The sequence below is a fragment of the Staurois parvus genome, unplaced genomic scaffold (genome assembly GCF_062004578.1).
Source record: "Staurois parvus isolate SC_StPar_1 unplaced genomic scaffold, SC_StPar_1.0 ptg003136l, whole genome shotgun sequence".
In the NCBI taxonomy this organism is placed as follows: domain Eukaryota; kingdom Metazoa; phylum Chordata; class Amphibia; order Anura; family Ranidae; genus Staurois; species Staurois parvus.
In genome coordinates this window covers 1-25,330 of record NW_028320932.1, presented here as the reverse complement: position 1 = coordinate 25,330, position 25,330 = coordinate 1, and the positions used below count along the sequence as shown (strand labels likewise).

Here is a 25,330-nt window from a genome sequence, read left to right as displayed (position 1 = left end):
GGGGGGGGGCGCGGGCTGGGGGGAAGATGAGAAGCTCGGTTTTGGAGAGGTTGAGTTTGAGGAAATGGAGCGACATCCAGTCTGATATGTCGTTTAGGAGGTGAGTGATGCGGGCGGAGAATGTGGGGGTGAGGTGAGGGGTGGAGAGGTAAATTTGAGTATCATCAGCATAGAGGTGGTAATTGAAGCCGTGGGAGTGTATGAGTCTGCCAAGGGAGGAGGTGTAGATGGAGAAGAGAAGGGGTCCAAGGACAGAGCCCTGGGGGACCCCAACAGAGAGGGGGAGTGAGGAGGAGGTGGCACCGTTGTAGGAAACGCTGAAGGAGCGTTGGGATAGATAGGAGGAGAACCAGGAGAGAGCGGTGTCTCTGACGCCAAGGGAGAGTAGTTTATTAAGGAGGAGGGGGTGGTCGACTGTGTCAAAGGCCGCGGAGAGGTCTAGGAGAAGGAGGATAGAGTAGTCGCCTTTGGCTTTGGCGGTTAATAGATCGTTGGTGATTTTGAGGAGGGCAGTTTCGGTGGAGTGTAGGGGATGGAAGCCGGACTGTAGTGGGTCAAGGAGGTTGCTGTCAGTTAGGTGGGCGCTTAGGCGATCGAAGACCAAGCGCTCAAGGAGCTTGGAAGTGAGTGGCAGCAGGGAAATTGGTCTGAGGTTGTTGAGGTCAGTGGGGTCCAGGGAGGGCTTTTTGAGTATGGGGGTGATGTGCGCATGTTTTAGGGGGGAGGGGAAGACGCCAGTAGAGAGGGAGAGATTGAAGATGTGGGTAAGGGAGCGGATGAGGGAAGAGGGGGGTGACCGGAGGAGTTGAGAGGGGATAGGGTCCAGTGGGCAGGTAGTGAGGCGGGCTTCTGAGAAGACTCTGCTGACTTCCTCAGTGGTAGTAGGGCTGAAGGAGTGCAGTGATGGGGGGGTTACGGTAGGCAGGGCCTTGGGTGTGGTGGGGGGCAGTGCCGTTGCGAGGTCAGAGGAGGGGAGAGATGAGAGGGTGATGGAAGGGGGGAGGCTAGATGGGGAGGTAGATTGCAAGTTGACTATGTCCTTGCGGATTGCGTCAATCTTGTTGTGGAGATGAGTGGCAATCTCGTGGGCGGTAAGTGAGGTACTGAGTGGAGGAGGGGGGGGAGAGAGCAGGGAGTTGAAGGTGGAGAAGAGTCGGCGAGGGCAGTTTGAGAGGGTGTTAATCAGGTTAACAAAGTAGGCCTGCTTGGCGGCGTGGAGGGAGGAGGTGTAGGTGAGGAAGGCAGATTTGTAGAGGGAGAATGCATGAGGGGACCTGGTTTTGAGCCATAGTCTCTCCAGCGCACGACTGCGACGTTTGAGGCATTTAGTGTGGTCATTCTGCCATGGTTGGAGCGGTCTGGGTTTGATGTTGCGTGTGGTTAGGGGTGCCAGAGAGTCTAGGGTAGCTGATAGTGAGTCGTTGTACGCGGTGGTGGCTAGGTCAGGACATGACAGTGGAAGGATGCTGTCGTGTAAGCGGTCGGCAGCCGAGTGGAGGGGGGCCGGGTGCAGGTTGCGGAGGTTGCGGCTGGTGATGGTTTGGCGCACTGGGGGGGGGAGTTAGGAGAAGGGGAGGTGGAGAACGTGAGGAGGTGGTGGTCGGAGAGAGGGAAGGGGGTGTTAGTGAAGTGGTTAAGGGTACAGAGGTGGGAGAAGACGAGGTCCAGGGTGTTCCCATTGATGTGGGTGGAGGATTGAGTGTATTGTGTGAGTGTGAAGGAGGAGGTTAGGTGGAGGAGTTGGGAAGTAGCTGGGGTGTTGTCATTGATGGGGATGTTGAAGTCCCCGAGGATGATGGTCGGTAGCTCAGAGGAGAGGAAGAAGGGAAGCCAGGCGGCGAAGTCATCCAGGAAGCGGGCTATGGATCCGGGGGGCCTGTAGATCACTGCGATCCTTAGGGGGGCGGGTGAGAAGAGCCGGATGCAGTGAGCCTCGAAGGAGGAGAAGGTTAGGGAGGGGGGGTTAGGGAGGACCTGGAAGGTGCTCAGCGGTGATAGGAGCAGGCCGACACCACCACCTTTGTGACCGCTCAGTCTTGGTGAATGGGACCAGACGACACTATATGACCAAGAGTTTGAGGACACCTGACCATCACACATATATGAGCTTGTAGGATATCCCATTCCAAAACCAAGAGGAGGCTGGTAGTCTCATTCACAACACACGTTCTTTAGGCTCTTCATCTCCACAGACAATACGAACATAGGGACCTTGCTTATAGCACCACTCAATGACCAAGAGTTTGTGGACACCTGACCACCACACATATATGAGCTTGTAGGCACCCTACCATCACACATACATGAGCTTGTAGGCACCCTACCATCACACGTATATGAGCTTGTAGGCACCCTACCATCACACATATATGAGCTTGTAGGCACCCTACCATCACACATATATGAGCTTGTAGGCACCTTACCATAACACATATATGAGCTTGTAGGCACCTTACCATCACACATATATGAGCTTGTAGGCACCTTACCATCACACATATATGAGCTTGTAGGCACCTTACCATCACACATACATGAGCTTGTAGGCACCCTACCATCACACATATATGAGCTTGTAGGCACCTTACCATCACACATATATGAGCTTGTAGCCTCCTTACCATCACACATATATGAGCTTGTAGGCACCTTACCATCACACATATATGAGTTTGTAGGCTCCTTACCATCACACATACATGAGCTTGTAGGCACCTTACCATCACACATACATGAGCTTGTAGGCACCCTTCCATCACACATATATGAGCTTGTAGGAACCTTACCATCACACATATATGAGCTTGTAGGCACCTTACCATCACACATATATGGGCTTGTAGGCACCTGACCATCACACATATATGGGCTTGTAGGCTATCTAATTCCAAATCCAGGAAGAGGCTGATGGTCTTATTCCCAACATAGTTTATTTATCTCCAGAGACTTTCCCAACATGGGGGTCTTACTGATAGCTACACAATATGGCCATGAGTTTGTGGACACCTGACATAGTTTTACATAGTTAGTCTGGCTGAAAAAAAAAGACAAAAATCAATCCAGTTCAACCATTAAAAAAAAAAGTTATAATCCTACACCCACAGTTGATCCAGAGGAAGGCAAAAACCCAGCAAAGCACGATCCAATTTGCTCCTGCAGGGAAAAAATTCCTTCCTGACCCCCCGAGAGGCAATCGGATATTCCCTGGATCCACTTTACCTATAAATGTTATATCCAGTTATATTCTGTGTATCCAAGAAAGAATCCAGAACTTTCCTACAGCAATCCACTGAGCTGGCCACACCCACCTCTGGAGGGAGTCTATTCCACATTCTCACAGCTCTTACTGTGAAGAAAAAGGTGTTCAGTAGGGTTGAGGTCAGGGCTCTGTGGAAGACACTTGAGTTCCTCCGCACCAAACTGGTCAAACCAGTTCTTTGACCAGTTCTATATTTGTAGCTATAACATCCTCTACTCTTCTGGGAAGGCATTCCACAAGATTTTGGAGGGTGTCTGTGGGACTTTTTGTCAGGTCAAATACTGATAGTGGAAGAGAAGACTTGGCTCTTGGTGTTTCCAAGTCATCCCAAAGGTGTTGAGTAGGGTTGAGGTCAGGACTCTGTACAGGATGGTCGAGTTTCTTCACACAAACCTTGCAGTAACAGGACCCTTCACATCAGAACTCAATAATTTGGACCATAGTCCACTTTTTTTGACCATCTAGTATGGGTGTGATGGTTAGGTGTCTACAGACTTTTGGACATATAGTGTAAAGTACTGTATGTAATTTAGTCCCACTCTACACCATTGTGGATTTTGTGGAGAAGCTCATTCCCCCCCCCCCCCTTTAAATGTTTTGGAATTTCTATTTCTGAGGGCGTATCCTGGTCTGCTTACACTACTGTGGCTATTAGGAAAGCACAGCAGCAAACACATCTCCTGAGAGTGCTCAAGAAAAGCGGTCTGGAAGATAAACTGCTCTTCCATTAGCAGCGTACTGGTGTGCTATATTCCGTGTGGTACAGAAGTTGCTCAGTAGCAGGCGGGAGTGTTCTTCAGAAAGGTATTAACACTGCATGGAAAATGCTTGGTTGTCACCGGGCTTCTTTGGAGGATATTTTCAGTTCCTGTTGTCTCTGTGGAGCATAAAGCATTGCAGGAAGCATTGGCTTCTGGGACACTATTTGCTGGACCAGCTGCCCACTGGTAGGGAATATTAAGAACTCGCTGATGTACAGTGGGGCAAAAAAGTACTTAGTCAGCCCCCAATTGTACAAGTTCTCCCACTTACAGAGATGAGAGAGGCCTGTAATTGGCATCATAGGGAGACCTCAACTATGAGAGACAAAATGAGAAAACAAATCCAGACAATCACATTGGCTGATCTGGAAAGAATTTATTTGCAAATTATGGTGGAAAATAAGTATTTGGTCACCTACAAACAACAAGATTTCTGGCTCTCACAGACCTGCACCTTCTTCTTTAAGAGGCTCCTCTGTCCTGCACTCATTACCTGTATCAATGGCACCTGTTTGAACTTGTTATCAGTATAAAAGACACCTGTCCACAACCTCAAACAGTCACACTCCAAACTCCACTATGGTGAAGACCAAAGAGCTGTCCAAGGACACCAGAAACAAAATGGTAGACCTGCACCAGGCTGGGAAGACTGAATCTGCAATAGGCAAGCAGCTTGGTGTGAACAAATCAACTGTGGGAGCAATAATTAGAAAATGGAAGACATACAAGACCACTGATAATCTCCCTCGATCTGGGGAGATCTCACCCCGTGGGGTCAAAATGATCACAAGAATGGTGAGCAAAAATCCCAGGACCACATGGGGGGACATAGTGAATGACCTGCAGAGAGCTGGGACCAACGTAACAAAGGCTACCATCAGTAACACACTACGCCGCCAGGGACTCAGATCCTGCAGTGCCAGACGTGTCCCCCTGCGTAAGCCAGTACATGTCCGGGGCCCGTCTGATGTTTGCTAGAGAGCATTTGGATGATCCAGAAGAGGATTGGGAGAATGTCATATGGTCAGATGAAACCAAAATAGAACTGTTTGGTAGAAACACAACTCGTCGTGTTTGGAGGAGAGCGAATGCTGAGTTGCATCCAAAGAACACCATACCTACTGTGAAGCATGGGGGTGGCAACACCATGCTTAAGGGCTGTTTCTCTGCAAAGGGACCAGGACAACTGATCCATGTACAGGACAGAATGAATGGGGCCATGTATCGTGAGATTTTGAGTGCAAACCTCCTTCCATCAGCAAGGGCATTGAAGATGAAACGTGGCTGGGTCTTCCAACATGACAATGATCCCAAACATACCGCCCGGGCAACGAAGGAGTGGCTTCGTAAGAAGCATTTCAAGGTCCTGGAGTGGCCTAGCCAGTCTCCAGCTCTCAACCCCATAGAAAACCTTTGGAGGGAGTTGAAAGTCCATGTTGTCCAGCGACAGCCCCAAAACATCACTGCTCTAGAGAAGATCTGCATGGAGGATGGGCCAACATACCAGCAACAGTGTGTGCCAACCTTGTGAGGACTTCCAGGAAACGTCTGACCTCTGTCATTGCCAACAAAGGATATATAACAAAGTATTGACATGAACTTTTCATATTCATCAAATACTTATTTTCCACCATAATTTGCAAATAAATTCTTTCCAGATCAGCCAATGTGATTGTCTGGATTTGTTTTCTCATTTTGTCTCTCATAGTTGAGGTCTCCCTATGATGCCAATTACAGGCCTCTCTCATCTTTGTAAGTGGGAGAACTTGTACCATTGGTGGGGACTAAATACTTTTTTTCCCCCCTGTATGTACATAACGTCCTGCCAACAAATAGTATGGCTGCAGTCATGATCCTGCTACCAATTATTTCAGCCTGTGGTGGCGGCTGTTTGGTCGATGTGATCGCCGCCACCACTGCCCGCAATGGTTCCCATGCTCGCCTGTTCCTCTGGGGGGGTCTGGGACCGCAGTAAGTGCTTCCTACAGAGGAGATGGAGGAACGTCTGTTCCCCCATCTCTTCTGTGACAAATGAACCCGGAAGTGGCAAGGATTTCCTCACGTTGATGGTGCAGCTAAGGAAGCAGCTAACAGTTTGCGCAGCGCTGTACAATATAAAGGGGGGCAGTATAATTACAGTACAGAAGGAGTAGAAGGGCTCTGCTCGTGGAGCTTACAATCCAAAGGGAGGGGGAAACACAAAGAGGGCCTGTCACTGCTCAAAGCTTTTACAAGGGGAGGACGCCTGCATGGTGCTGTATATAGATCTCCTCTCTCCATTATCACAGTCCACCATTTTTATTTGATTCACCATGACTTTACAAGCCTTGATGAAGGGGGAAACTTTGCCCCCAAAACATATTGGCTTATTATGAGTAACATGATGTGTACAAAACGTACCCTTCACTCACTGCATGGCGGGTGGTGCGATGGGCTGCGCTGCACGGCACTGCAGTGAGATCTGGGCTGGTGCAGCACGTCTGTATTTTCTGGCAGCACACCGAAGTGCCACGCTGGGCTGGGTCGCAGTGTGAATGGGGCACATAGGTGACAACTGTTGCACCTGCGGTGTCAGACGTCTTACAATGCGGTAAAACATCTCTGGCGGCGTATCGTGTGAATGGTGGATATCACTCCGGCGCTGTTATGCCGACTCCCGCGACTCGGGACGGAATCCTCTAGAAATTGTGTGAAGTCGTTGGGTGAGAAAAAACTGCAGCGATGGAAGTATCCCCGGCAATCCCCCCAGCGAATGGAATCCATCGGGCTGACATTCCGGTTGGTTGCCATAGAAAACTGCGCCTGGCGCCTGCATAGTAACGGCGGAGGGTCAGACACGTGCGATGGCGGGTCTGGGATTTGCTACGTCTGGCCCTTGTCAGATCCCCCCCGGGGCCCCAGAGCAAATATTTACCTCCATTTTGACATTGAATTCAGCGTTTTAAACCTGCTAAGATGCCAACTTAAAGGGGAACTACCCTGAATCTGAGCACCGCGGAAATTCGATTCAATTTATTTTCAATATTCAAAGCAATCTCCCCCATCCATCCATCCATGTCTTCATTTTTTTTTTTGGCGAAAAATCACTTTGAAAAACACCCCCTAGCATTTCTAGCTGTGGCCATCTTGAATAAGGGCAGTAGACTGATGTAGCACTTCCTGGAATCCATCTGCCCTTAGCTCAGCCATGCAAGCAGGAGGGTGCACTTTCCTCGCACTGTCATGGAAATTGTCAGAAGAGGGATCAGCACTGATGATCAGTGCCCAGCAGTGCCACGCAACTGTGCCCAGCAGTGCCACCTATCAGTACCTATCAGTGCTGCCTATCAGTGCCAGCTCATCAGTGCCAGTCCATCAGTGCCCATCTGTGCCGCCTTTCAGTGCCCATCAGTGCTGCCTATCAGTGCCCGGTAGGCAGGAAGGGGGTAGAAGTGTCCAGTAGGCAGGAAGGAGGTAGAAGTGTCCTGTAGGCAGGAAAGGGGTAGAAGTGTCCGGTGGGCAGGAAGGGGGTAGAAGTGCCCGGTAGGCAGGAAGGGGGTAGAAGTGTCCTGTAGGCAGGAAGGGGGTAGAAGTGTCCTGTAGGCAGGGAGGGGGTAGAAGTGACCGGTGGGCAGGAAGGGGGTAGAAGTGCCCGGTAGGCAGGAAGGGGGTAGAAGTGTCCTGTAGGCAGGAAGGGGGTAGAAGTGTCCTGTAGGCAGGAAGGAGGTAGAAGTGCCCTGTAGGCAGGAAGGGGGTAGAAGTGCCCGGCAGGCAGGAAGGGGGTAGAAGTGTCCTGTAGGCAGGAAGGGGGTAGAAGTGTCCTGTAGGCAGGAAGGAGGTAGAAGTGCCCTGTAGGCAGGAAGGGGGTAGAAGTGCCCGGCAGGCAGGAAGGGGGTAGAAGTGTCCTGTAGGCAGGAAGGGGGTAGAAGTGTCCTGTAGGCAGGAAGGGGGTAGAAGTGTCCTGTAGGCAGGAAGGGGGTAGAAGTGTCCTGTAGGCAGGAAGGGGGTAGAAGTGCCCTGTAGGCAGGAAGGGGGTAGAAGTGCCCTGTAGGCAGGAAGGGGGTAGAAGTGCCCTGTAGGCAGGAAGGGGGTAGAAGTGCCTGGCAGGCAGGAAGGGGGTAGAAGTGTCCTGTAGGCAGGAAGGGGGTAGAAGTGTCCTGTAGGCAGGAAGGGGGTAGAAGTGTCCTGTAGGCAGGAAGGGGGTAGAAGTGTCCTGTAGGCAGGAAGGGGGTAGAAGTGCCCTGTAGGCAGGAAGGGGGTAGAAGTGCCCGGCAGGCAGGAAGGGGGTAGAAGTGTCCTGTAGGCAGGAAGGGGGTAGAAGTGTCCTGTAGGCAGGAAGGGGGTAGAAGTGTCCTGTAGGCAGGAAGGGGGTAGAAGTGCCCTGTAGGCAGGAAGGGGGTAGAAGTGCCCGGCGGGCAGGAAGGGGGTAGAAGTGCCCGGGGGGCAGGAAGGGGGTAGAAGTGCCCGGGGGGCAGGAAGGGGGTAGAAGTGCCCGGGGGGCAGAAAGGGGGTAGAAGTGCCCGGTAGGCAGGAAGGGGGTAGAAGTGCCCTGTAGGCAGGAAGGGGGTAGAAGTGCCCTGTAGGCAGGAAGGGGGTAGAAGTGCCCTGTAGGCAGGAAGGGGGTAGAAGTGTCCTGTAGGCAGGAAGGGGGTAGAAGTGCCCGGCAGGCAGGAAGGGGGTAGAAGTGTCCTGTAGGCAGGAAGGGGGTAGAAGTGTCCTGTAGGCAGGAAGGGGGTAGAAGTGCCCTGTAGGCAGGAAGGGGGTAGAAGTGCCCTGTAGGCAGGAAGGGGGTAGAAGTGCCCGGGGGGCAGGAAGGGGGTAGAAGTGCCCGGGGGGCAGGAAGGGGGTAGAAGTGCCCGGGGGGCAGGAAGGGGGTAGAAGTGCCCGGCAGGCAGGAAGGGGGTAGAAGTGCCCGGTAGGCAGGAAGGGGGTAGAAGTGCCCTGTAGGCAGGAAGGGGGTAGAAGTGCCCTGTAGGCAGGAAGGGGGTAGAAGTGCCCTGTAGGCAGGAAGGGGGTAGAAGTGCCCAGTAGGCAGGAAGGGGGTAGAAGTGCCCTGTAGGCAGGAAGGGGGTAGAAGTGCCCTGTAGGCAGGAAGGGGGTAGAAGTGCCCTGTAGGCAGGAAGGGGGTAGAAGTGCCCTGTAGGCAGGAAGGGGGTAGAAGTGCCCTGTAGGCAGGAAGGGGGTAGAAGTGCCCTGTAGGCAGGAAGGGGGTAGAAGTGCCCGGTAGGCAGGAAGGGGGTAGAAGTGCCCAGTAGGCAGGAAGGGGGTAGAAGTGTCCTGTAGGCAGGAAGGGGGTAGAAGTGTCCTGTAGGCAGGAAGGGGGTAGAAGTGCCCTGTAGGCAGGAAGGGGGTAGAAGTGCCCGGTAGGCAGGAAGGGGGTAGAAGTGCCCGGTAGGCAGGAAGGGGGTAGAAGTGCCCGGCAGGCGAGGGGTTAAGTCAGGTCAATGATGGGTTGAACGTTCGATCATTTCTACACTTACGTGACCAGCAGACACCGAGATCGCTTAGCCAGTCCCAGACACGTGGCGAGGCAGACCATCAGATCGAAGATGAAGAGGAGGAGGTAGGAGAGCCATCTGCAACCAACGAAGGACACCTCTTAGAACACATCTAGTCCTGAACCCCGCGTAGTAAACCTGTGCTCATACCCCACAATACCCCCAATGTCACCCCCCCCTCCCCCGCGTCGGGTCCCACACATACAGAGCAGCTTTGTGATGCAAGGAGTGCTAAAACCGCAACCAACCGCGCAAAACTGCACCTGTGCGTTCCTGAAGAGGCGGCTAAAGGCAGCAAATCTGGATCACACATAAACAGGTCAAAACTGTGCAAACCAAAATGCCAGCCAATCCAGGCCCAGCAGAGTTTTTGCCCCCCTACCTCTCAGGTACTGACCAATCCCGGGCCCTAAATAGGCTGGTAATAACCACTGCTTCCGCACAGAGAGCAAGGGTCTCAGTCTGCAACTTCTGACAGGGGACAGGCTTTTCTACTTTGGCCGGATTTTCACCTTCTTTAAAAAAAAAAACAGCCACAGCTTGAGTAGAAAAGTCTGTCCCTTGCCAGATGTTGCATATTGAGGCCCTCGCTCTCTGTGCAGAAACAGTGGTATCTCTGCAGAAGACTAACACACTCCCTGCTGAGTCAGGGCTAGAGCTTTGGGACCAGCAAAGCTTTCCCTCACTTCTGATTGGGCAGCTCTGGTTATGACTAAGCAGGACATCTGCAGAGAGCCCACTGCTTCCACCCAGAGAGCAAGGGTCTCGTTCTGCAACATCTGGCAATGGACAGGCTATTCTACTTACACTGTGGCTGTTGTTTGTAACAATTAAAATCCACCCAAAGTAGAAAAGCCTGTCCCCTGCCAGAGGTTGCAAATTGAGACCCTTGCTCTCTGTATCTCTGCAGGTGTGTGATACATCTCCTGCGGAGTCAAAACCAATGCTCCCCAATAATAGGGGAGTTTGAGCTTTGCTAACTGCGAAGCTATGGCCCTGACTTAGCTGGGGGGGGGGGGGGCGGAGGTGGGTTGGGCCTCTGCAGAGAGACCCCTGCTTCCACACAGATCTCAATCTGCAACATCTGGTGGGGGACAGTATTTTCCGTTCCTCTATGACTGAGATGGGGGAGGTCTCAGGGAGGGGTTTAAGGCCAAAGTATTTTTCTGGAGCCTTCCTGGCTGGTTCTTGAATTCTGTGTGCACCGGTCCCCATCTTGTGGGCGGTCCCCGTCTTGTGGGTGGTCCCCATCTTGTGGGCGGTCCCCATCTTGTAGGCGGTCCCCATCTTGTGGGCGGTCCCCATCTTGTGGGTGGTCCCCATCTTGTGGGCGGTCCCCTTACCTGTAGTACTCAATGAAGCCGACTTGTCTGGCTACTGCGGAAAGCTGTCCGCTGGTCACTTGAAAGTTGGGAAGACTGCTAAGCTGTGTGACAACGCTGTTGGCCATGATCTGCATGAATCTCAGGGTCTGGACATAGTCCCCGTGGGCAGCGAAGATCTCGTTCAGGCGCAGCAGGTGCTGATCCAGGCTCTCCTTCATCTTGTAGGTGGTGCTGGACACCTGTTGGGAGACAAAGAGGTTCGGCAGTGCAGTAAGGAAAGAGGTATTAACTAGTGACAGGTTCTCTTTATATGCAAATCTCCGCCCCCTCCTCCACATTCTGCTGTCTGTGCAATCTGATCTTCCCGGCTGCTGGTCTGTTTCACAGCATAGCCACAAAGAGAGAGGAGGAGGAGGCCATCTGCTGGATGCTAGTGGTAATATAGGTTATAGGGCAGCACAGCGGCTAAATGGTTAGCACTTCCGCCTGGCAGTACTCGGGTTCTTGGTTCGAATCCCAGCCACGCCACCACCTGCCTGGAGTTTGCATGTTCTCCCTGTGCCTGCGCGGGTTTCCTCCGGGTACTCCGGTTTCCTCCCACACTCCAAAGACATGCTGGTAGGTGAATTGGATCCTGTCTAAATTGGCCCTAGTATGTGTATGTATGAATGTGAGTTAGGGACCTTAGATTGTACGCTCCTCGGGGGCGGGGCCTGATGTGAATGTACAATATATATATGTAAAGCGCTGCATAAATGGACGGCACTATATAAGTACCTGAAATAAATAAATAGTTTTCGCTGAATAAAACTAAACAAAAAAGGAAAAAAAATGTTCTATTTTAGCACAGAAAAGACATAAGAAAGCTCCGTTCCCTTCGCATTAATGACGAGTTTCTGCAGAATTCACTATTACAGACGGATCTTCACCTGCGGGAGGCGACATCAACAGGCGGCTCATCGCAATGTGAGACTTTCAGCTGCTGCCTGCGACAAGCGGGCCGAGGAAAGGTGTCGTAATGAGCACTTCCCATCACCTGCCGCAGCAGAATAAAGAGGGCGAGAGGGAAGGAGGGCGAGAGAGAGGGAAGGAGGGCGAGAGAGAGGGAAAGAGGGCGAGAGAGAGAAGGAGGGCGAGATGGAGAAAAGGAGGGCGAGAGAGAGAAGGAGGGCGAGATGGAGAAAAGGAGGGCGAGAGAGAGAAGGAGGGCGAGATGGAGAAAAGGAGGGCGAGAGAGAGAAGGAGGGCGAGAGAGAGAAGGAGGGCGAGAGAGAGAAGAAGGGCGAGAGAGAAGGGCGAGAGGGAAGGAGGGCGAGAGGGAAGGAGGGCAAGAGAGAGGGAAGGAGGGCAAGAGAGAGGGAAGGAGGGCAAGAGAGGGAAGGAGGGCGAGAGAGAGGGAAGGAGGGCGAGATGGAGAAAAGGAGGGCGAGAGAGAGAAGGAGGGCGAGATGGAGAAAAGGAGGGCGAGATGGAGAAAAGGAGGGCGAGAGAGAGAAGGAGGGCGAGAGAGAGAAGGAGGGCGAGAGAGAGAAGGAGGGCGAGAGAGAGAAGGAGGGCGAGAGAGAGAAGAAGGGCGAGAGAGAAGGGCGAGAGAGAAGGGCGAGAGGGAAGGAGGGCGAGAGGGAAGGAGGGCAAGAGAGAGGGAAGGAGGGCGAGAAAGAGAGAGAGAGGGAAGGAGGGCGAGAGAGAGAGAGAAGGAGGGCGAGAGAGAGAGAGAAGGAGGGCGAGAGAGAGAGAGAAGGAGGGCGAGAGAGAGAGAGAAGGAGGGCGAGAGAGAGAGAGAAGGAGGGCGAGAGAGAGAGAGAGAAGGAGGGCGAGAGAGAGAGAGAGAAGGAGGGCGAGAGAGAGAGGAGGGCGAGAGAGAGAGAGAGAAGGAGGGCGAGAGAGAGGGAAGGAGGGCGAGAGAGAGGGAAGGAGGGCGAGAGAGAGGGAAGGAGGGCGAGAGAGAGGGAAGGAGGGCGAGAGAGAGGGAAGGAGGGCGAGAGAGAGGGAAGGAGGGCGAGAGAGAGGGAAGGAGGGCGAGAGAGAGGGAAGGAGGGCGAGAGAGAAAGAGAAGGAGGGCGAGAGAGAAAGAGAAGGAGGGCGAGAGAGAGAGAGAAGGAGGGCGAGAGAGAGAGAGAAGGAGGGCGAGAGGGAAGGAGGGCGAGAGGGAAGGAGGGCGAGAGGGAAGGAGGGCGAGAGGGAAGGAGGGCGAGAGGGAAGGAGGGCGAGAGAGAAAGGAGGGCGAGAGAGAGAGGAGGGCGAGAGAGAGAGGAGGGCGAGAGAGAGAGGAGGGCGAGAGGGAAGGAGGGCGAGAGGGAAGGAGGGCGAGAGGGAAGGAGGGCGAGAGGGAAGGAGGGCGAGAGGGAAGGAGGGCGAGAGGGAAGGAGGGCGAGAGGGAAGGAGGGCGAGAGGGAAGGAGGGCGAGAGAGAGAGGAGGGAGAGAGTGTGATAAGGCGAGAGAGAGAGAAGGAGGGCGAGAGAGAGAGAAGGAGGGCGAGAGAGAGAGAAAGAGGGCAAGAGAGAGAGAAGGAGGGCGAGAGAGAGAGAAGGAGGGCGAGAGAGAGAGAAGGAGGGCGAGAGAGAAGGAGGGCGAGAGAGAGAGAAGGAGGGCGAGAGAGAGAGAAGGAGGGCGAGAGAGAGGGAAGGAGGGCGAGAGAGAGGGAAGGAGGGCGAGAGAGAGAGGAGGGAGAGAGAGAGAGAAGGAGGGCGAGAGAGAGAGAAGGAGGGCGAGAGAGAGAGAAGGAGGGCGAGAGAGAGAGAAGGAGGGCGAGAGAGAGAGAAGGAGGGCGAGAGAGAGAGAGAAGGAGGGCGAGAGAGAGAGAGCAGGAGGGCGAGAGAGTGATAAGGAGGGCGAGAGAGTGATAAGGAGGGCGAGGAGAGAGAGAAGGAAGGAGGGCGAGAGAGAGAAGGAAGGAGGGCGAGAGGAGAGAAGGAAGGAGGGCGAGAGAGAGGGAAGGAGGGCGAGAGAGAGGGAAGGAGGGCGAGAGAGAGGGAAGGAGGGCGAGAGAGAGGGAAGGAGGGCGAGAGAGAGAGAAGGAGGGCGAGAGAGAGAGAAGGAGGGCGAGAGAGAGAGAAGGAGGGCGAGAGAGAGAGAGGAGGGCGAGAGAGAGAGAGGAGGGCGAGAGGGAAGGAGGGCGAGAGGGAAGGAGGGCGAGAGAGGGAAGGAGGGCGAGAGGGAAGGAGGGCGAGAGAGGGAAGGAGGGCGAGAGAGGGAAGGAGGGCGAGAGAGAGAAGGAGGGCGAGAGAGAGAAGGAGGGCGAGAGAGAGAAGGAGGGCGAGAGAGAGAAGGAGGGCGAGAGAGAGAAGGAGGGCGAGAGAGAGAGGAGGGCGAGAGAGAGAAGGAGGGAGAGAGAGAGAGGAGGGAGAGAGAGCAGGAGGGAGAGAGAGTGATAAGGAGGGCGAGAGAGTGATAAGGAGGGCAAGAGAGTGATAAGGAGGGCAAGAGAGTGATAAGGAGGGCAAGAGAGTGATAAGGAGGGCGAGAGAGTGATAAGGAGGGCGAGAGTGATAAGGAGGGCGAGAGAGAAGGAGGGCGAGAGAGAAGGAGGGCGAGAGAGAGAGGAGGAAGAGAGAGAGGAGGAAGAGAGAGAGGAGGAAGAGAGAGAGAGAGGAGGAAGAGAGAGTGAGGAGGGAGAGAGAGTGATAAGGAGGGCGAGAGAGTGATAAGGAGGGCGAGAGGGAAGGGGGGCGAGAGGGAAGGGGGGCGAGAGGGAAGGGGGGCGAGAGGGAAGGAAGGCGAGAGGGAAGGAAGGCGAGAGGGAAGGAAGGCGAGAGGGAAGGAAGGCGAGAGGGAAGGGGGGCGAGAGGGAAGGGGGGCGAGAGGGAAGGGGGCGAGAGGGAAGGGGGGCGAGAGGGAAGGGGGGCGAGAGGGAAGGAGAGAGAGAGAGATGGAGAGAGAGAGAGATGGAGAGAGAGAGAGATGGAGAGAGAGAGAGATGGAGAGAGAGAGAGATGGAGAGAGAGAAGGAGGGCGAGGAGAGAGAGAGAAGGAGAGCGAGAGAAAGAAGGAGGGCGAGAGAAAGAAGGAGGGCGAGAGAAAGAAGGAGGGCGAGAGAGAGGGTGAGAGAGAGAGAGGGCTAGGGTGAGGAAGGAGAAGGAGGGTGAGGAAGGAGAAGGTAGGCGAGGAAGAAGGAAGGTGAGGGCAAATGAGAAGTCTGAAGCAGGAGAGTGAGAGGAGAAAGAAAGGATAAAAAAGAAAAGGAATGCAGCCACCACATCCAGGAATCAGTGAGATGTATTGCGTCACATTATTTTTCTTAGGTTTGGATAGATTTTTACTTTCTGACAAATAAAGCCTCTGTGAACGGCACTTTGGTGGGCGGGGACTGAGGTGAACGCACCATTCACGTAACGCGCGGCGCGTATAAATTCCTGTAACAGATAAATAAAACTAAACGGCCAGAAGAAGGTTACAATAACTACAATAACGAGCAGCAGGAGGGATTGGGAGAAGCGAGGCAGAAGAGAGCCCCCCCCCCCACCCACCCCGGGGGAGCAGGATGAGGGTCAGAATGCTCGGAGGGGGGGGGGAGAGACACAGGAGGTGCCCAGCTGTTGGCCTGGAGAAGGGGGGGAGCCGGATGGGTGGAGGGAGCACTGAGTGAGCATTCTGTCCTCTGGGGAGAGGGAATGAGGGAATGAGCGCACGCAGGGGATTATACACACCATCCCAGCTCTGTAGAGAAAGCAGCAGCATCTCCGCAGAGAAATGTCGCCGCCTCGGCTGAGAGCCGCTCTATCTACACCGGCCAGCGAAGCCCTAATTCCGCATTGTTCAGCTGGGAGAATAATGGGGGGGGGGGGGCGGCGGAGGTTTTGGATATACGTTATCAGAGGCGTCCAACGCCACGCACTCCTGTTCACGAGAATATTACACTCCATTCACTTAATCTCATCCTAAGAGATTGTACAATGGATAATCCAACAACAAAATGCAGGCATACAAAATTGCGCATAGGCTTTGCACGCCCCCCCCCCCCCTCCCCCGATTCACCGCTTTCCAGGCAATGCATGGCACCCGAAGGCTTATTTAAAGGGATAGTCATCTATGGAGAACCTCGTTCCCCGGCACTGATTGTAATGATAGAAGCACGTGGGGAGGGGGGGGTCGGGGTTGTTGGGGGGAGGGGGGGTCGGGGTTGTTGGGGGGGTAAAGTGGTCTATCACTTATGTGATGTGCAGTGGTCAGGCCTGAACGGTTCCTCCAGTCTATGGGTCAGGTCTGACCAACCTACGTGGCTGGTAGTCGGGGAGGATCACAGGCAGAATCCGTAGATCCAGATGAGAAAAACAATATTGGAAATATGGAGCAGCGAGTAGGCCAAAAGAGGAATGCATTGGGGTTACATAGTTAGAAGTTACATAGTTAGTCTGGCTGAAAAAAAAGACAAAAGTCCATCCAGTTCAACCATTAAAAAAAAAAAAAAAAAAAAAAAGTTATGATCCTCCACCCACAGATGATCCAGAGGAAGGCAAAAGAATCAGCAAAGCACGATCCAATTTGCTCCTGCGGGGGGGGGGGGGGGGGGGGGATTCCTTCCTGATCCCCTGCGAGAGATTGGGGTTAAAGAAAAACTTTTAATTCAAAATCCCATGCCGACCCGAGTCCACAGCCAAAAGTGTCTACAATGGGCCTGCGAGCGTCAGAACTGGACCACAAAGCCATGGAAGAAGGTGGCCTGGGCTGATGATTTACAAAAAAATGGTTTGAGGAACACAACAATGAGTTTGGGGTGTTGACTTCCAAATCTCCAGATCTCAATCCAATTGAGCATCTGTGGGCCGTGCTGGAAAAACAAGTCCGCCCCACCTCCCAACTTACAGGACTTGAGGGATCTGCTTCTGACTACTTGGTGCCGATACCTTCAGGGGTCTAGTGGAGGCCATGCCTTGACGGGTTGGGGTGTTCCTCAGGAGACCAAACCTTCTTCATACCCGTTATACTATTCATTCTATTATTGTGGGGCATGCAGGACAGCTACAACTGGGTCCAAGGATCACTTCCAGGGGCAATGTGTGGATGGAGTATGCATGTTCCTCCTCCTACATTTCTGCGGGATGGAGTAGGCATGTTCCTCCTCCTGCATTTCTGTGGGATGGAGTATGCATGTTCCTCCTCCTGCATTTCTGTGGGATGGAGTATGCATGTTCCTCCTCCTGCATTTCTGTGGGATGGAGTATGCATGTTCCTCCTCCTACATTTCTGCGGGATGGAGTAGGCATGTTCTTCCTCCTGCATTTCTGTGGGATGGAGTATGCATGTTCCTCCTCCTGCATTTCTGCGGGATGGAGTAGGCATGTTCCTCCTCCTGCATTTCTGTGGGATGGAGTATGCATGTTCCTCCTCCTACATTTCTGTGGGATGCAGTATGCATGTTCCTCCTCCTGCATTTCTGTGGGATGGAGTATGCATGTTCCTCCTCCTACATTTCTGTGGGATGGAGTATGCATGTTCCTCCTCCTGCATTTCTGTGGGATGGAGTATGCATGTTCCTCCTCCTACATTTCTGCGGGATGGAGTAGGCATGTTTCCTCCTCCTGCATTTCTGCGGGATGGAGTAGGCATGTTCCTCCTCCTACATTTCTGTGGGATGCAGTATGCATGTTCCTCCTCCTACATTTCTGCGGGATGGAGTATGCATGTTCCTCCTCCTGCATTTCTGTGGGATGGGAGTATGCATGTTCCTCCTCCTACATTTCTGCGGGATGGAGTAGGCATGTTCCTCCTCCTGCATTTCTGTGGGATGGAGTATGCATGTTCCTCCTCCTACATTTCTGCGGGATGGAGTATGCATGTTCCTCCTCCTACATTTCTGTGGGATGGAGTATGCATGTTCCTCCTCCTACATTTCTGTGGGATGGAGTATGCATGTTCCTCCTCCTACATTTCTGTGGGATGGAGTATGCATGTTCCTCCTCCTACATTTCTGCGGGATGGAGTATGCATGTTCCTCCTCCTGCATTTCTGTGGGATGCAGTATGCATGTTCCTCCTCCTACATTTCTGCGGGATGGAGTATGCATGTTCCTCCTCCTACATTTCTGTGGGATGGAGTATGCATGTTCCTCCTCCTACATTTCTGTGGGATGGAGTATGCATGTTCCTCCTCCTGCATTTCTGCGGGATGGAGTATGCATGTTCCTCCTCCTGCATTTCTGCGGGATGGAGTATGCATGTTCCTCCTCCTGCATTTCTGTGGGATGGAGTATGCATGTTCCTCCTCCTACATTTCTGCGGGATGGAGTAGGCATGTTCCTCCTCCTACATTTCTGCGGGATGGAGTAGGCATGTTCCTCCTCCTGCATTTCTGCGGGATGGAGTAGGCATGTTCCTCCTCCTACATTTCTGTGGGATGCAGTATGCATGTTCCTCCTCCTACATTTCTGCGGGATGGAGTATGCATGTTCCTCCTCCTACATTTCTGCGGGATGGAGTATGCATGTTCCTCCTCCTGCATTTCTGTGGGATGGAGTATGCATGTTCCTCCTCCTACATTTCTGTGGGATGGAGTATGCATGTTCCTCCTCCTGCATTTCTGTGGGATGGAGTATGCATGTTCCTCCTCCTACATTTCTGTGGGATGGAGTATGCATGTTCCTCCTCCTACATTTCTGCGGGATGGAGTATGCATGTTCCTCCTCCTGCATTTCTGTGGGATGGAGTATGCATGTTCCTCCTCCTACATTTCTGTGGGATGGAGTATGCATGTTCCTCCTCCTACATTTCTGTGGGATGGAGTATGCATGTTCCTCCTCCTACATTTCTGCGGGATGGAGTATGCATGTTCCTCCTCCTGCATTTCTGCGGGATGGAGTATGCATGTTCCTCCTCCTACATTTCTGCGGGATGGAGTAGGCATGTTCCTCCTCCTACATTTCTGCGGGATGGAGTATGCATGTTCCTCCTCCTACATTTCTGTGGGATGGAGTATGCATGTTCCTCCTCCTACATTTCTGCGGGATGGAGTATGCATGTTCCTCCTCCTGCATTTCTGCAGGTTTCCTCCAAAAGCCAACCAACCATTTAAATGTCTTCCACTAAAACTGTCCCTGTTGAAAATAGATTGCAAGCTCCTGTGAACAAGAACCACACATTCTTGATACCCGTTATACTATTAATTCTATTACCCCCCTCTGTCTGGCCCATGTATATAAACGGCCGGTTGGTGGCACTCCAGGGGCAGGTTGCAGTTCATAAATGGCACCCGCATTTTCAAGCTGGGAGCGCGCAGCACCACGATCCGGTGCCCGCTGTGTCCTCCGAACACAGTGGAACACCGATCCTTGTACAGGACCTCTGTACGAGGTCCCGATCATGTGATCACTGATTGGCCAATCAGTGATCACATGAAGAGTAGTAAGCAAGATGTCACTTCTGATATCATTGCTTACTACGTCTGAAATCTGTGAATGATCACCGAGATCACATGGTACAGGGCCATTCACAACAGCCTTGTACCATGTGACAAGCTGTGACCAATCACAGCTCACTCAGTATTTCTCAACGGCTGCAGGAATGCAGCCAGAGAGAAGGAGAAATTATTGCTTTTACAGCCTTTATGGGTGTAACAGCAATCAGTGTAAAAAAAAAAAATCTTCATCACCCCCCACAAGTAGTACAGTGTCACCATGGTAAAAAATAAATAAAAATATTAAAAAAAAAGTAAAAAAAAATGTTAAAAATTATAATAACTAATTTGGGTTATATTTTTTTTTACTCAAAAGATAACGGAATAAATTTTGGCCGAGATTTATGATGAAAGTTTGTTTGCAAAATTTTATAAGAAACACACTTCAAAATTTTTGGACTTTTTCATTTATATAGTAAAAAAAATTAAAATCCCCGCGGTGAATAAATACCACCAAAATAAAGCTCTATCTGTCGCTAAAAAATTCATATGGGTGCAGTGTTGCATGACCGCGCAATTGTCAAAGTGTGAAAGCTGAAAATTGGCCTGGACTGGAGAGGGAAAGTGTCCGGACTGGAAGGGGGGGGGAAGCGTCCGGACTGGAAGGGGGGGGGAGCGTCCGGACTGGAAGGGGGGGGAGCGTCCGGACTGGAAGGGGGGGAAAGTGTCCGGACTGGAAGGGGGGGGAAGCGTCCGGACTGGAAGGGGGGAAGCGTCCGGACTGGAAGGGGGGGGAGCGTCCGGACTGGAAGGGGGGGGGAGCGTCCGGACTGGAAGGGGGGGGAAGCGTCCGGACTGGAAGGGGGGGGGGAAGCGTCCGGACTGGAAGGGGGGGGGAAGCGTCCGGACTGGAAGGGGGGGGGGAAGCGTCCGGACTGAAAGGGGGGGGAAGCGTCCGGACTGAAAGGGGGGGGAAGCGTCCGGACTGAAAGGGGGGGGAAGCGTCCGGACTGGAAGGGGGGGGAAGCGTCCGGACTGGAAGGGGGGGGAAGCGTCCGGACTGGAAGGGGGGGGGAAGCGTCCGGACTGGAAGGGGGGGGAAGCGTCCGGACTGGAAGGGGGGGAAAGTGTCTGGACTGGAAGGGGAGGGGGGGGAGAGTATCCGGACTGGAAGGGGGGGAAAGTGTCCGGACTGGAAGGGGGGGAAAGTGTCCGGACTGGAAGGGGGGGGGGGGGTGGGGTTAGGTGTCCGGACTGGAAGGGGGGGGGGGAAGTGTCCGGACCAGAAGGGGGAGGGTAAGCGTCCGGACCGGAAAAGGGGGGGGTAAGCGTCCGGACTGGAAAAGGTGGGGGAGGGGTAAGCGTCCGGACTGGAAGGGGGGGGGGGGGGAAGTATCCGGACTGGAAGGGGGTGAAAGTGTCCGGACTGGAAGGGGGGGGGGGTTAAGTGTCTGGACTGGAAGGGGGGGGGGGGGGGAAGTGTCCGGACCGGAAGGGGGAGGGTAAGCGTCTGGACTGTAAGGGGGGGAAAGCGTCCAGACTGGAAGGGGGGAAAGCGTCCAGACTGGAAGGGGGGGGGGGGAAGTGTCCGGACTGGAGGGGGGGGAAGTGTCCAGACTGGAAGGGGGGGGGGGGGGAAGTGTCCGGACTGGAGGGGGGGGAAGTGTCCGGACTGGAAGGGGGGGGGAGTGTCCGGACTTGAAGGGGTTAATTGTGGAGAATGCAGGACAGCTACAACTGGGTCCAAGGATCACTTCCCAAACAGGGACAATGTGTGGATGGAGTATGCATGTTCCTCCTCCTGCATTTGTGTGAGTTTCCTCCAACAGCAACCATTTAAATGGCTTCCACTGACAATAGATTGCAAGCTCCCGTGAACAAGACCTGACGTGAATGGATGGATGTACTCTGCGATGCGTAATAGGTCACTCTATTATAATCCGAGGGACAAGTATACAAATGACGGGTGCGGCGCAGAGCGGGAATATCTGACGCGTCCTCTGATGGGGCTCCTGTCTCGGCGGATCGTCTGCCGCAGGATTAGCAGAGTGAACAGCGGAACGGAACCGACTTTTTCAAGCAACAAATTGATGTAACTATGTGTGCAGAATCCCGCCGCGCAGCGAGCGCGCAGACACAGACCCACTGACTTCTCTGGTAATAAGACATGACGGCCTTTCGCTGCCATTTTATTCCGGGATCAGAGAGGGGGGGGGGGGCTGAGCAGCTATTTCCTGCGTCTTATGTAAGGAGGGGGGGGGCGGGCGCAGGAAAAGGGAACAGCTGCTTTCACACAACACTGCAGCGGATTTCCGTCGCCCAATAGTCCTGTTTGGTGGGACTTTCACACCCGGATAGGATGGAGGATCCATATTTCCGTTACTATATATCAGAGATGGATTTGTACATCTACCTGCAACAGATCTGTATTTCACTGCGCAGCGTCTGCATGGAGTGTGTTGGTTTCAATCAGTAAAACATAAATTGGTAGATCAGGACTGGGAGGGAGAAAGAGAAAACCATTGTGCAGCACTACTAAGTATGAAGCAGACGCTGCGTGACCCACGATGAGGCAGGCGCTGCGTGACCCATGATGAAGCAGATGCTGCGTGACCCACAATGAGAGGATGGGGGGAGTGAGAGGGAGGGAGGAAGAAGAAGAGAGAGGATGGGGGGAGCAAAAGGGAGGGAGGAAAGAGAGGGAGGAAGGAGAGGGAGGAAGAAGAAGAGAGAGGATGGGGGAGCGAGAGGGAGAGAGGAAGGAGAAGAGAGCGGATGGTGGGAGCGAGAGGGAGAGAGGAAGGAGATGAGAGAGGAAGGAGATGAGAGAGGATGGGGGGAGCGAGAGGGAGAGAGGAAGGAGAAGAGAGAGGATGGGGGGAGCGAGAGGGAGAGAGGAAGGAGAAGAGAGAGGATGGGGAGGAAGGAGAGGAAGGAGAAGAGAGCGGATGGTGGGAGCGAGAGGGAGAGAGGAAGGAGATGAGAGAGGAAGGAGATGAGAGAGGATGGGGGGAGCGAGAGGGAGAGAGGAAGGAGAAGAGAGAGGATGGGGGGAGCGAGAGGGAGAGAGGAAGGGAGAAGAGAGAGGATGGGAGGAAGGAGAGGAAGGAGAAGAGAGCGGATGGTGAGAGAGAGAGGGAGAGAGGAAGGAGAAGAGAGAGGATGGGGGGAGCGAGAGGGCGAGAGGAAGGAGAAGAGAGAGGATGGGGGGGAGCGAGAGGGAGAGAGGAAGGAGAAGAGAGAGGATGGGGGGGAGCGAGAGGGAGAGAGGGAAGGAGAAGAGAGAGGATGGGAGGAAGGAGAAGAGAGCGGATGGTGGGAGCGAGAGGGAGAGAGGAAGGAGAAGAGAGCAGATGGTGGGGAGCGAGAGGGAGAGAGGAAGGAGAAGAGAGGGGAATGGGGGGAGCGAGAGGGAGAGAGGAAGAAGAAGGAGAGGATGGAGGAAGGAGAGGAAGGAGAAGAGAGCGGATGGTGAGAGCGAGAGGGAGAGAGGAAGGAGAAGAGAGAGGATGGGGGGAGCTAGAGGGCGAGAGGAAGGAGAAGAGAGAGGATGGGAGGAAGGAGAGGAAGGAGAAGAGAGCGGATGGTGAGAGCGAGAGGGAGAGAGGAAGGAGAAGAGAGAGGATGGGGGGAGCTAGAGGCGAGAGGAAGGAGAAGAGAGAGGATGGGAGGAAGGAGAGGAAGGAGAAGAGAGCGGATGGTGAGAGCGAGAGGGAGAGAGGAAGGAGAAGAGAGCGGATGGGAGGAAGGAGAGGAAGGAGAAGAGAGCAGATAGTGGGAGCGAGAGGGAGGGAGGGAGGAAGGAGAAGAGAGAGGATGGGGGGAGCGAGAGGGAGGGAGGAAGGAGAAGAGAGAGGATGGGGGGAGCGAGAGGGAGGGAGGAAGGAGAGGAAGAAAATACAGAAGAGGAAGGAGAGGGTGGAGAAGGAGAAGTCCACAGAAGAGCAGAGAATGAGAGGAAGAATGGAGGAGTAAAAAAAGAAAAGGAGAAGACAGATAAGGAAAAAGAAGACTGAAGAAGGAAAAAATCTAAGAAAACAAAGAAGATCTGAGAAGAGCAGAGAAGAAGAAGGGGAAAGGAAGAAAAGAACAAAGAAGAGTGGAGAAGAAAAAGAGAAGGAGAAGAACACAGAAGGAAAAGGAGAAGAGCGGAGAAGAAGGAGGAGAACAGAGAAGACAAAAGATGAGAGTTAAGAAGAGCGGAGAAGGAGAAGGACAAAATAGATAAGAACAGAGAAGGAGAAGAATGAGAAGAGGAGGAACAATGGAGATTAGAGAAGGTGAAGAAGAAGAACAGAAAACAGCAGAGAAGCAGAAAGAGAAGTATGGAGGAGAAAGAATGCAGAAGGAGAAAGGAAGAAAAACAGACGAAGTAGAAGGGAGGAGGAGAATATGAATGGAGAAGGAGTAAAAGAAGACAGATAAAGAAAAGAAGACTGAAGAAGGAAAAAATCTGAGAAAACAAAGAAGATCTGAGAAGAGCAGAGAAGAAGAAGGGGAAAGGAAGGAGAAGAAGAAAGAAGAGTGGAGAAGGAGGAGAAAAACAGAGAAGACAAAGATGAGAGTTAAGAACAGTGGAGAAGGAGGAGAAGAGGAGGAGCAATTGGGGATTAGAGAAGGTGAAGAAGAAGAACGGAGAACAGCAGAGAAGCAGAAAGAGAACTGAGAAGAAGAAGAGTATAAGAGAGATTGGTAGTTGGAGGGATGGAGGGAGGAAGAAGAGGGATGGAGGGGAGAAGAAGAGGGATGGAGGGGAGAAGAAGAGGGATGGAGAGGAGAAGAAGAGGGATGGAGAGGAGAAGAGAGGGAGAGGGGAGGAGGGGAGAAGAAGGGGACGGAGGGAGAAGAAGAGGGACGGAGGGGAGGAGAGAAGAGGGACGGAGGGGAGAAGAGAGGGATGGAGAGGGAGAAGAAGAAGGATGGAGGGGAGAAGAAGAGGGATGGAGAGGAGAAGAAGAGGGATGGAGGGGAGAAGAAGAGGGATGGAGGGGAGAAGAAGAGGGATGGAGGGGAGAAGAAGAGGGATGGAGGGGAGAAGAAGAGGGATGGAGAGGAGAAGAAGAGGGACGGAGGGGAGAAGAAGAGGGATGGAGAGGAGAAGAAGAGGGACGGAGGGAGAAGAAGAGGGACGGAGGGAGAAGAAGAGGGACGGAGGGGAGAAGAAGAGGGACGGAGGGGAGAAGAAGAAGGACGGAGGGGACAAGAAGAGGGACGGAGGGGACAAGAAGAGGGACGGAGGGACAAGAAGAGGGATGGAGGGGAGAAGTTGGACGTAGAGGGCTGATGGAGAACATCTTCTACAGACAACTGGATCTCGTGACACGTCTCCTCTCCTGTCCCCTCTATATTCTCCCTCATCCCCACAATGCCCCTGGACACGCCCCATCCATTGGCTCTGATTGGATCCGGGATAATGGTAGCCAGACCAGAGTCATGACTGTTGGCAAATATGGCCGCCTAGGAGTTTGGTCACCAAGGGACAAATCTATAAATCAGTGAATGTGACTTTCACCAAACATTCTCCGGTGACCATCCATGGAGCAGGAAGGATGAAGGGTCCATGAAGCTTTCCCCTGGAATCCCTCTTTCCCGGCCGGCCAATAGCTGCCTCCGGTGCTCCTCAATGATCCATTGTTGCCGGCAGCTGTCCCAGTTGGCACGTCTTCCATCCAGTTGCCGTATTCTCCTCTTGCAGACAGATGGCTTTGAGAAGCCGGAACGGCCATTTCCCAGCAGAGCCGCCATTAGTCACAGTCCAGAGGAATGTCACAGCAGCCAATTGGTGGAGAAGCTCGGCGCGGGTCTGAACAGCTGCCCCCGTCACGGGGCCCGCTGGGACCATACATGGTGTGTTCCCCCCACGGCCAATGACGTGTCTCCAGTGACACCGCCGATGCAAAGGCCACTTACCAGATTGTCCACGCCGGCCAAGGTGTGATTGGCATCGTCCAGGGAGTAGGTCAGCTGGTACACCCCATCGTTGGTCTCGCTGTTCCCATAGAAACCGATTCCCACCGCGGCACTGAAAGGAGAAAAAATGGCGTCGGCTTCCTCTGCTTTCTGTTGTAGTCATCCCTGCTCTGCCCTGAAACACCAACTGCAAGCCTGACTTCAAACTTCATCTGGTGTTTGGAGGGGTGATGGGTGTTGAAGGTTCCAGAAGAGCCAACATATTTCAT

At 53.4% G+C, this 25,330-nt stretch overlaps 1 protein-coding gene across 1 annotated transcript in view; it reads right to left on the bottom strand.

The window, feature by feature from the left end:
* The window catches only part of LOC149428558 (protein tweety homolog 2-like), a gene marked incomplete at its 5' end in the record, with an annotated part of 55,149 nt that extends 29,938 nt beyond the window's left edge, over nt 1-25,211 (bottom strand). Inside the window, 3 exons of the mRNA XM_089667266.1 lie at nt 9,480-9,575; nt 10,841-11,061; nt 25,062-25,211. Coding sequence (XP_089523392.1) covers nt 9,480-9,575; nt 10,841-11,061; nt 25,062-25,211 — 467 coding nt within the window. The remainder of the gene's footprint in view (nt 1-9,479; nt 9,576-10,840; nt 11,062-25,061) is intronic.
* Nucleotides 25,212-25,330: the final 119 nt, after the last annotated feature.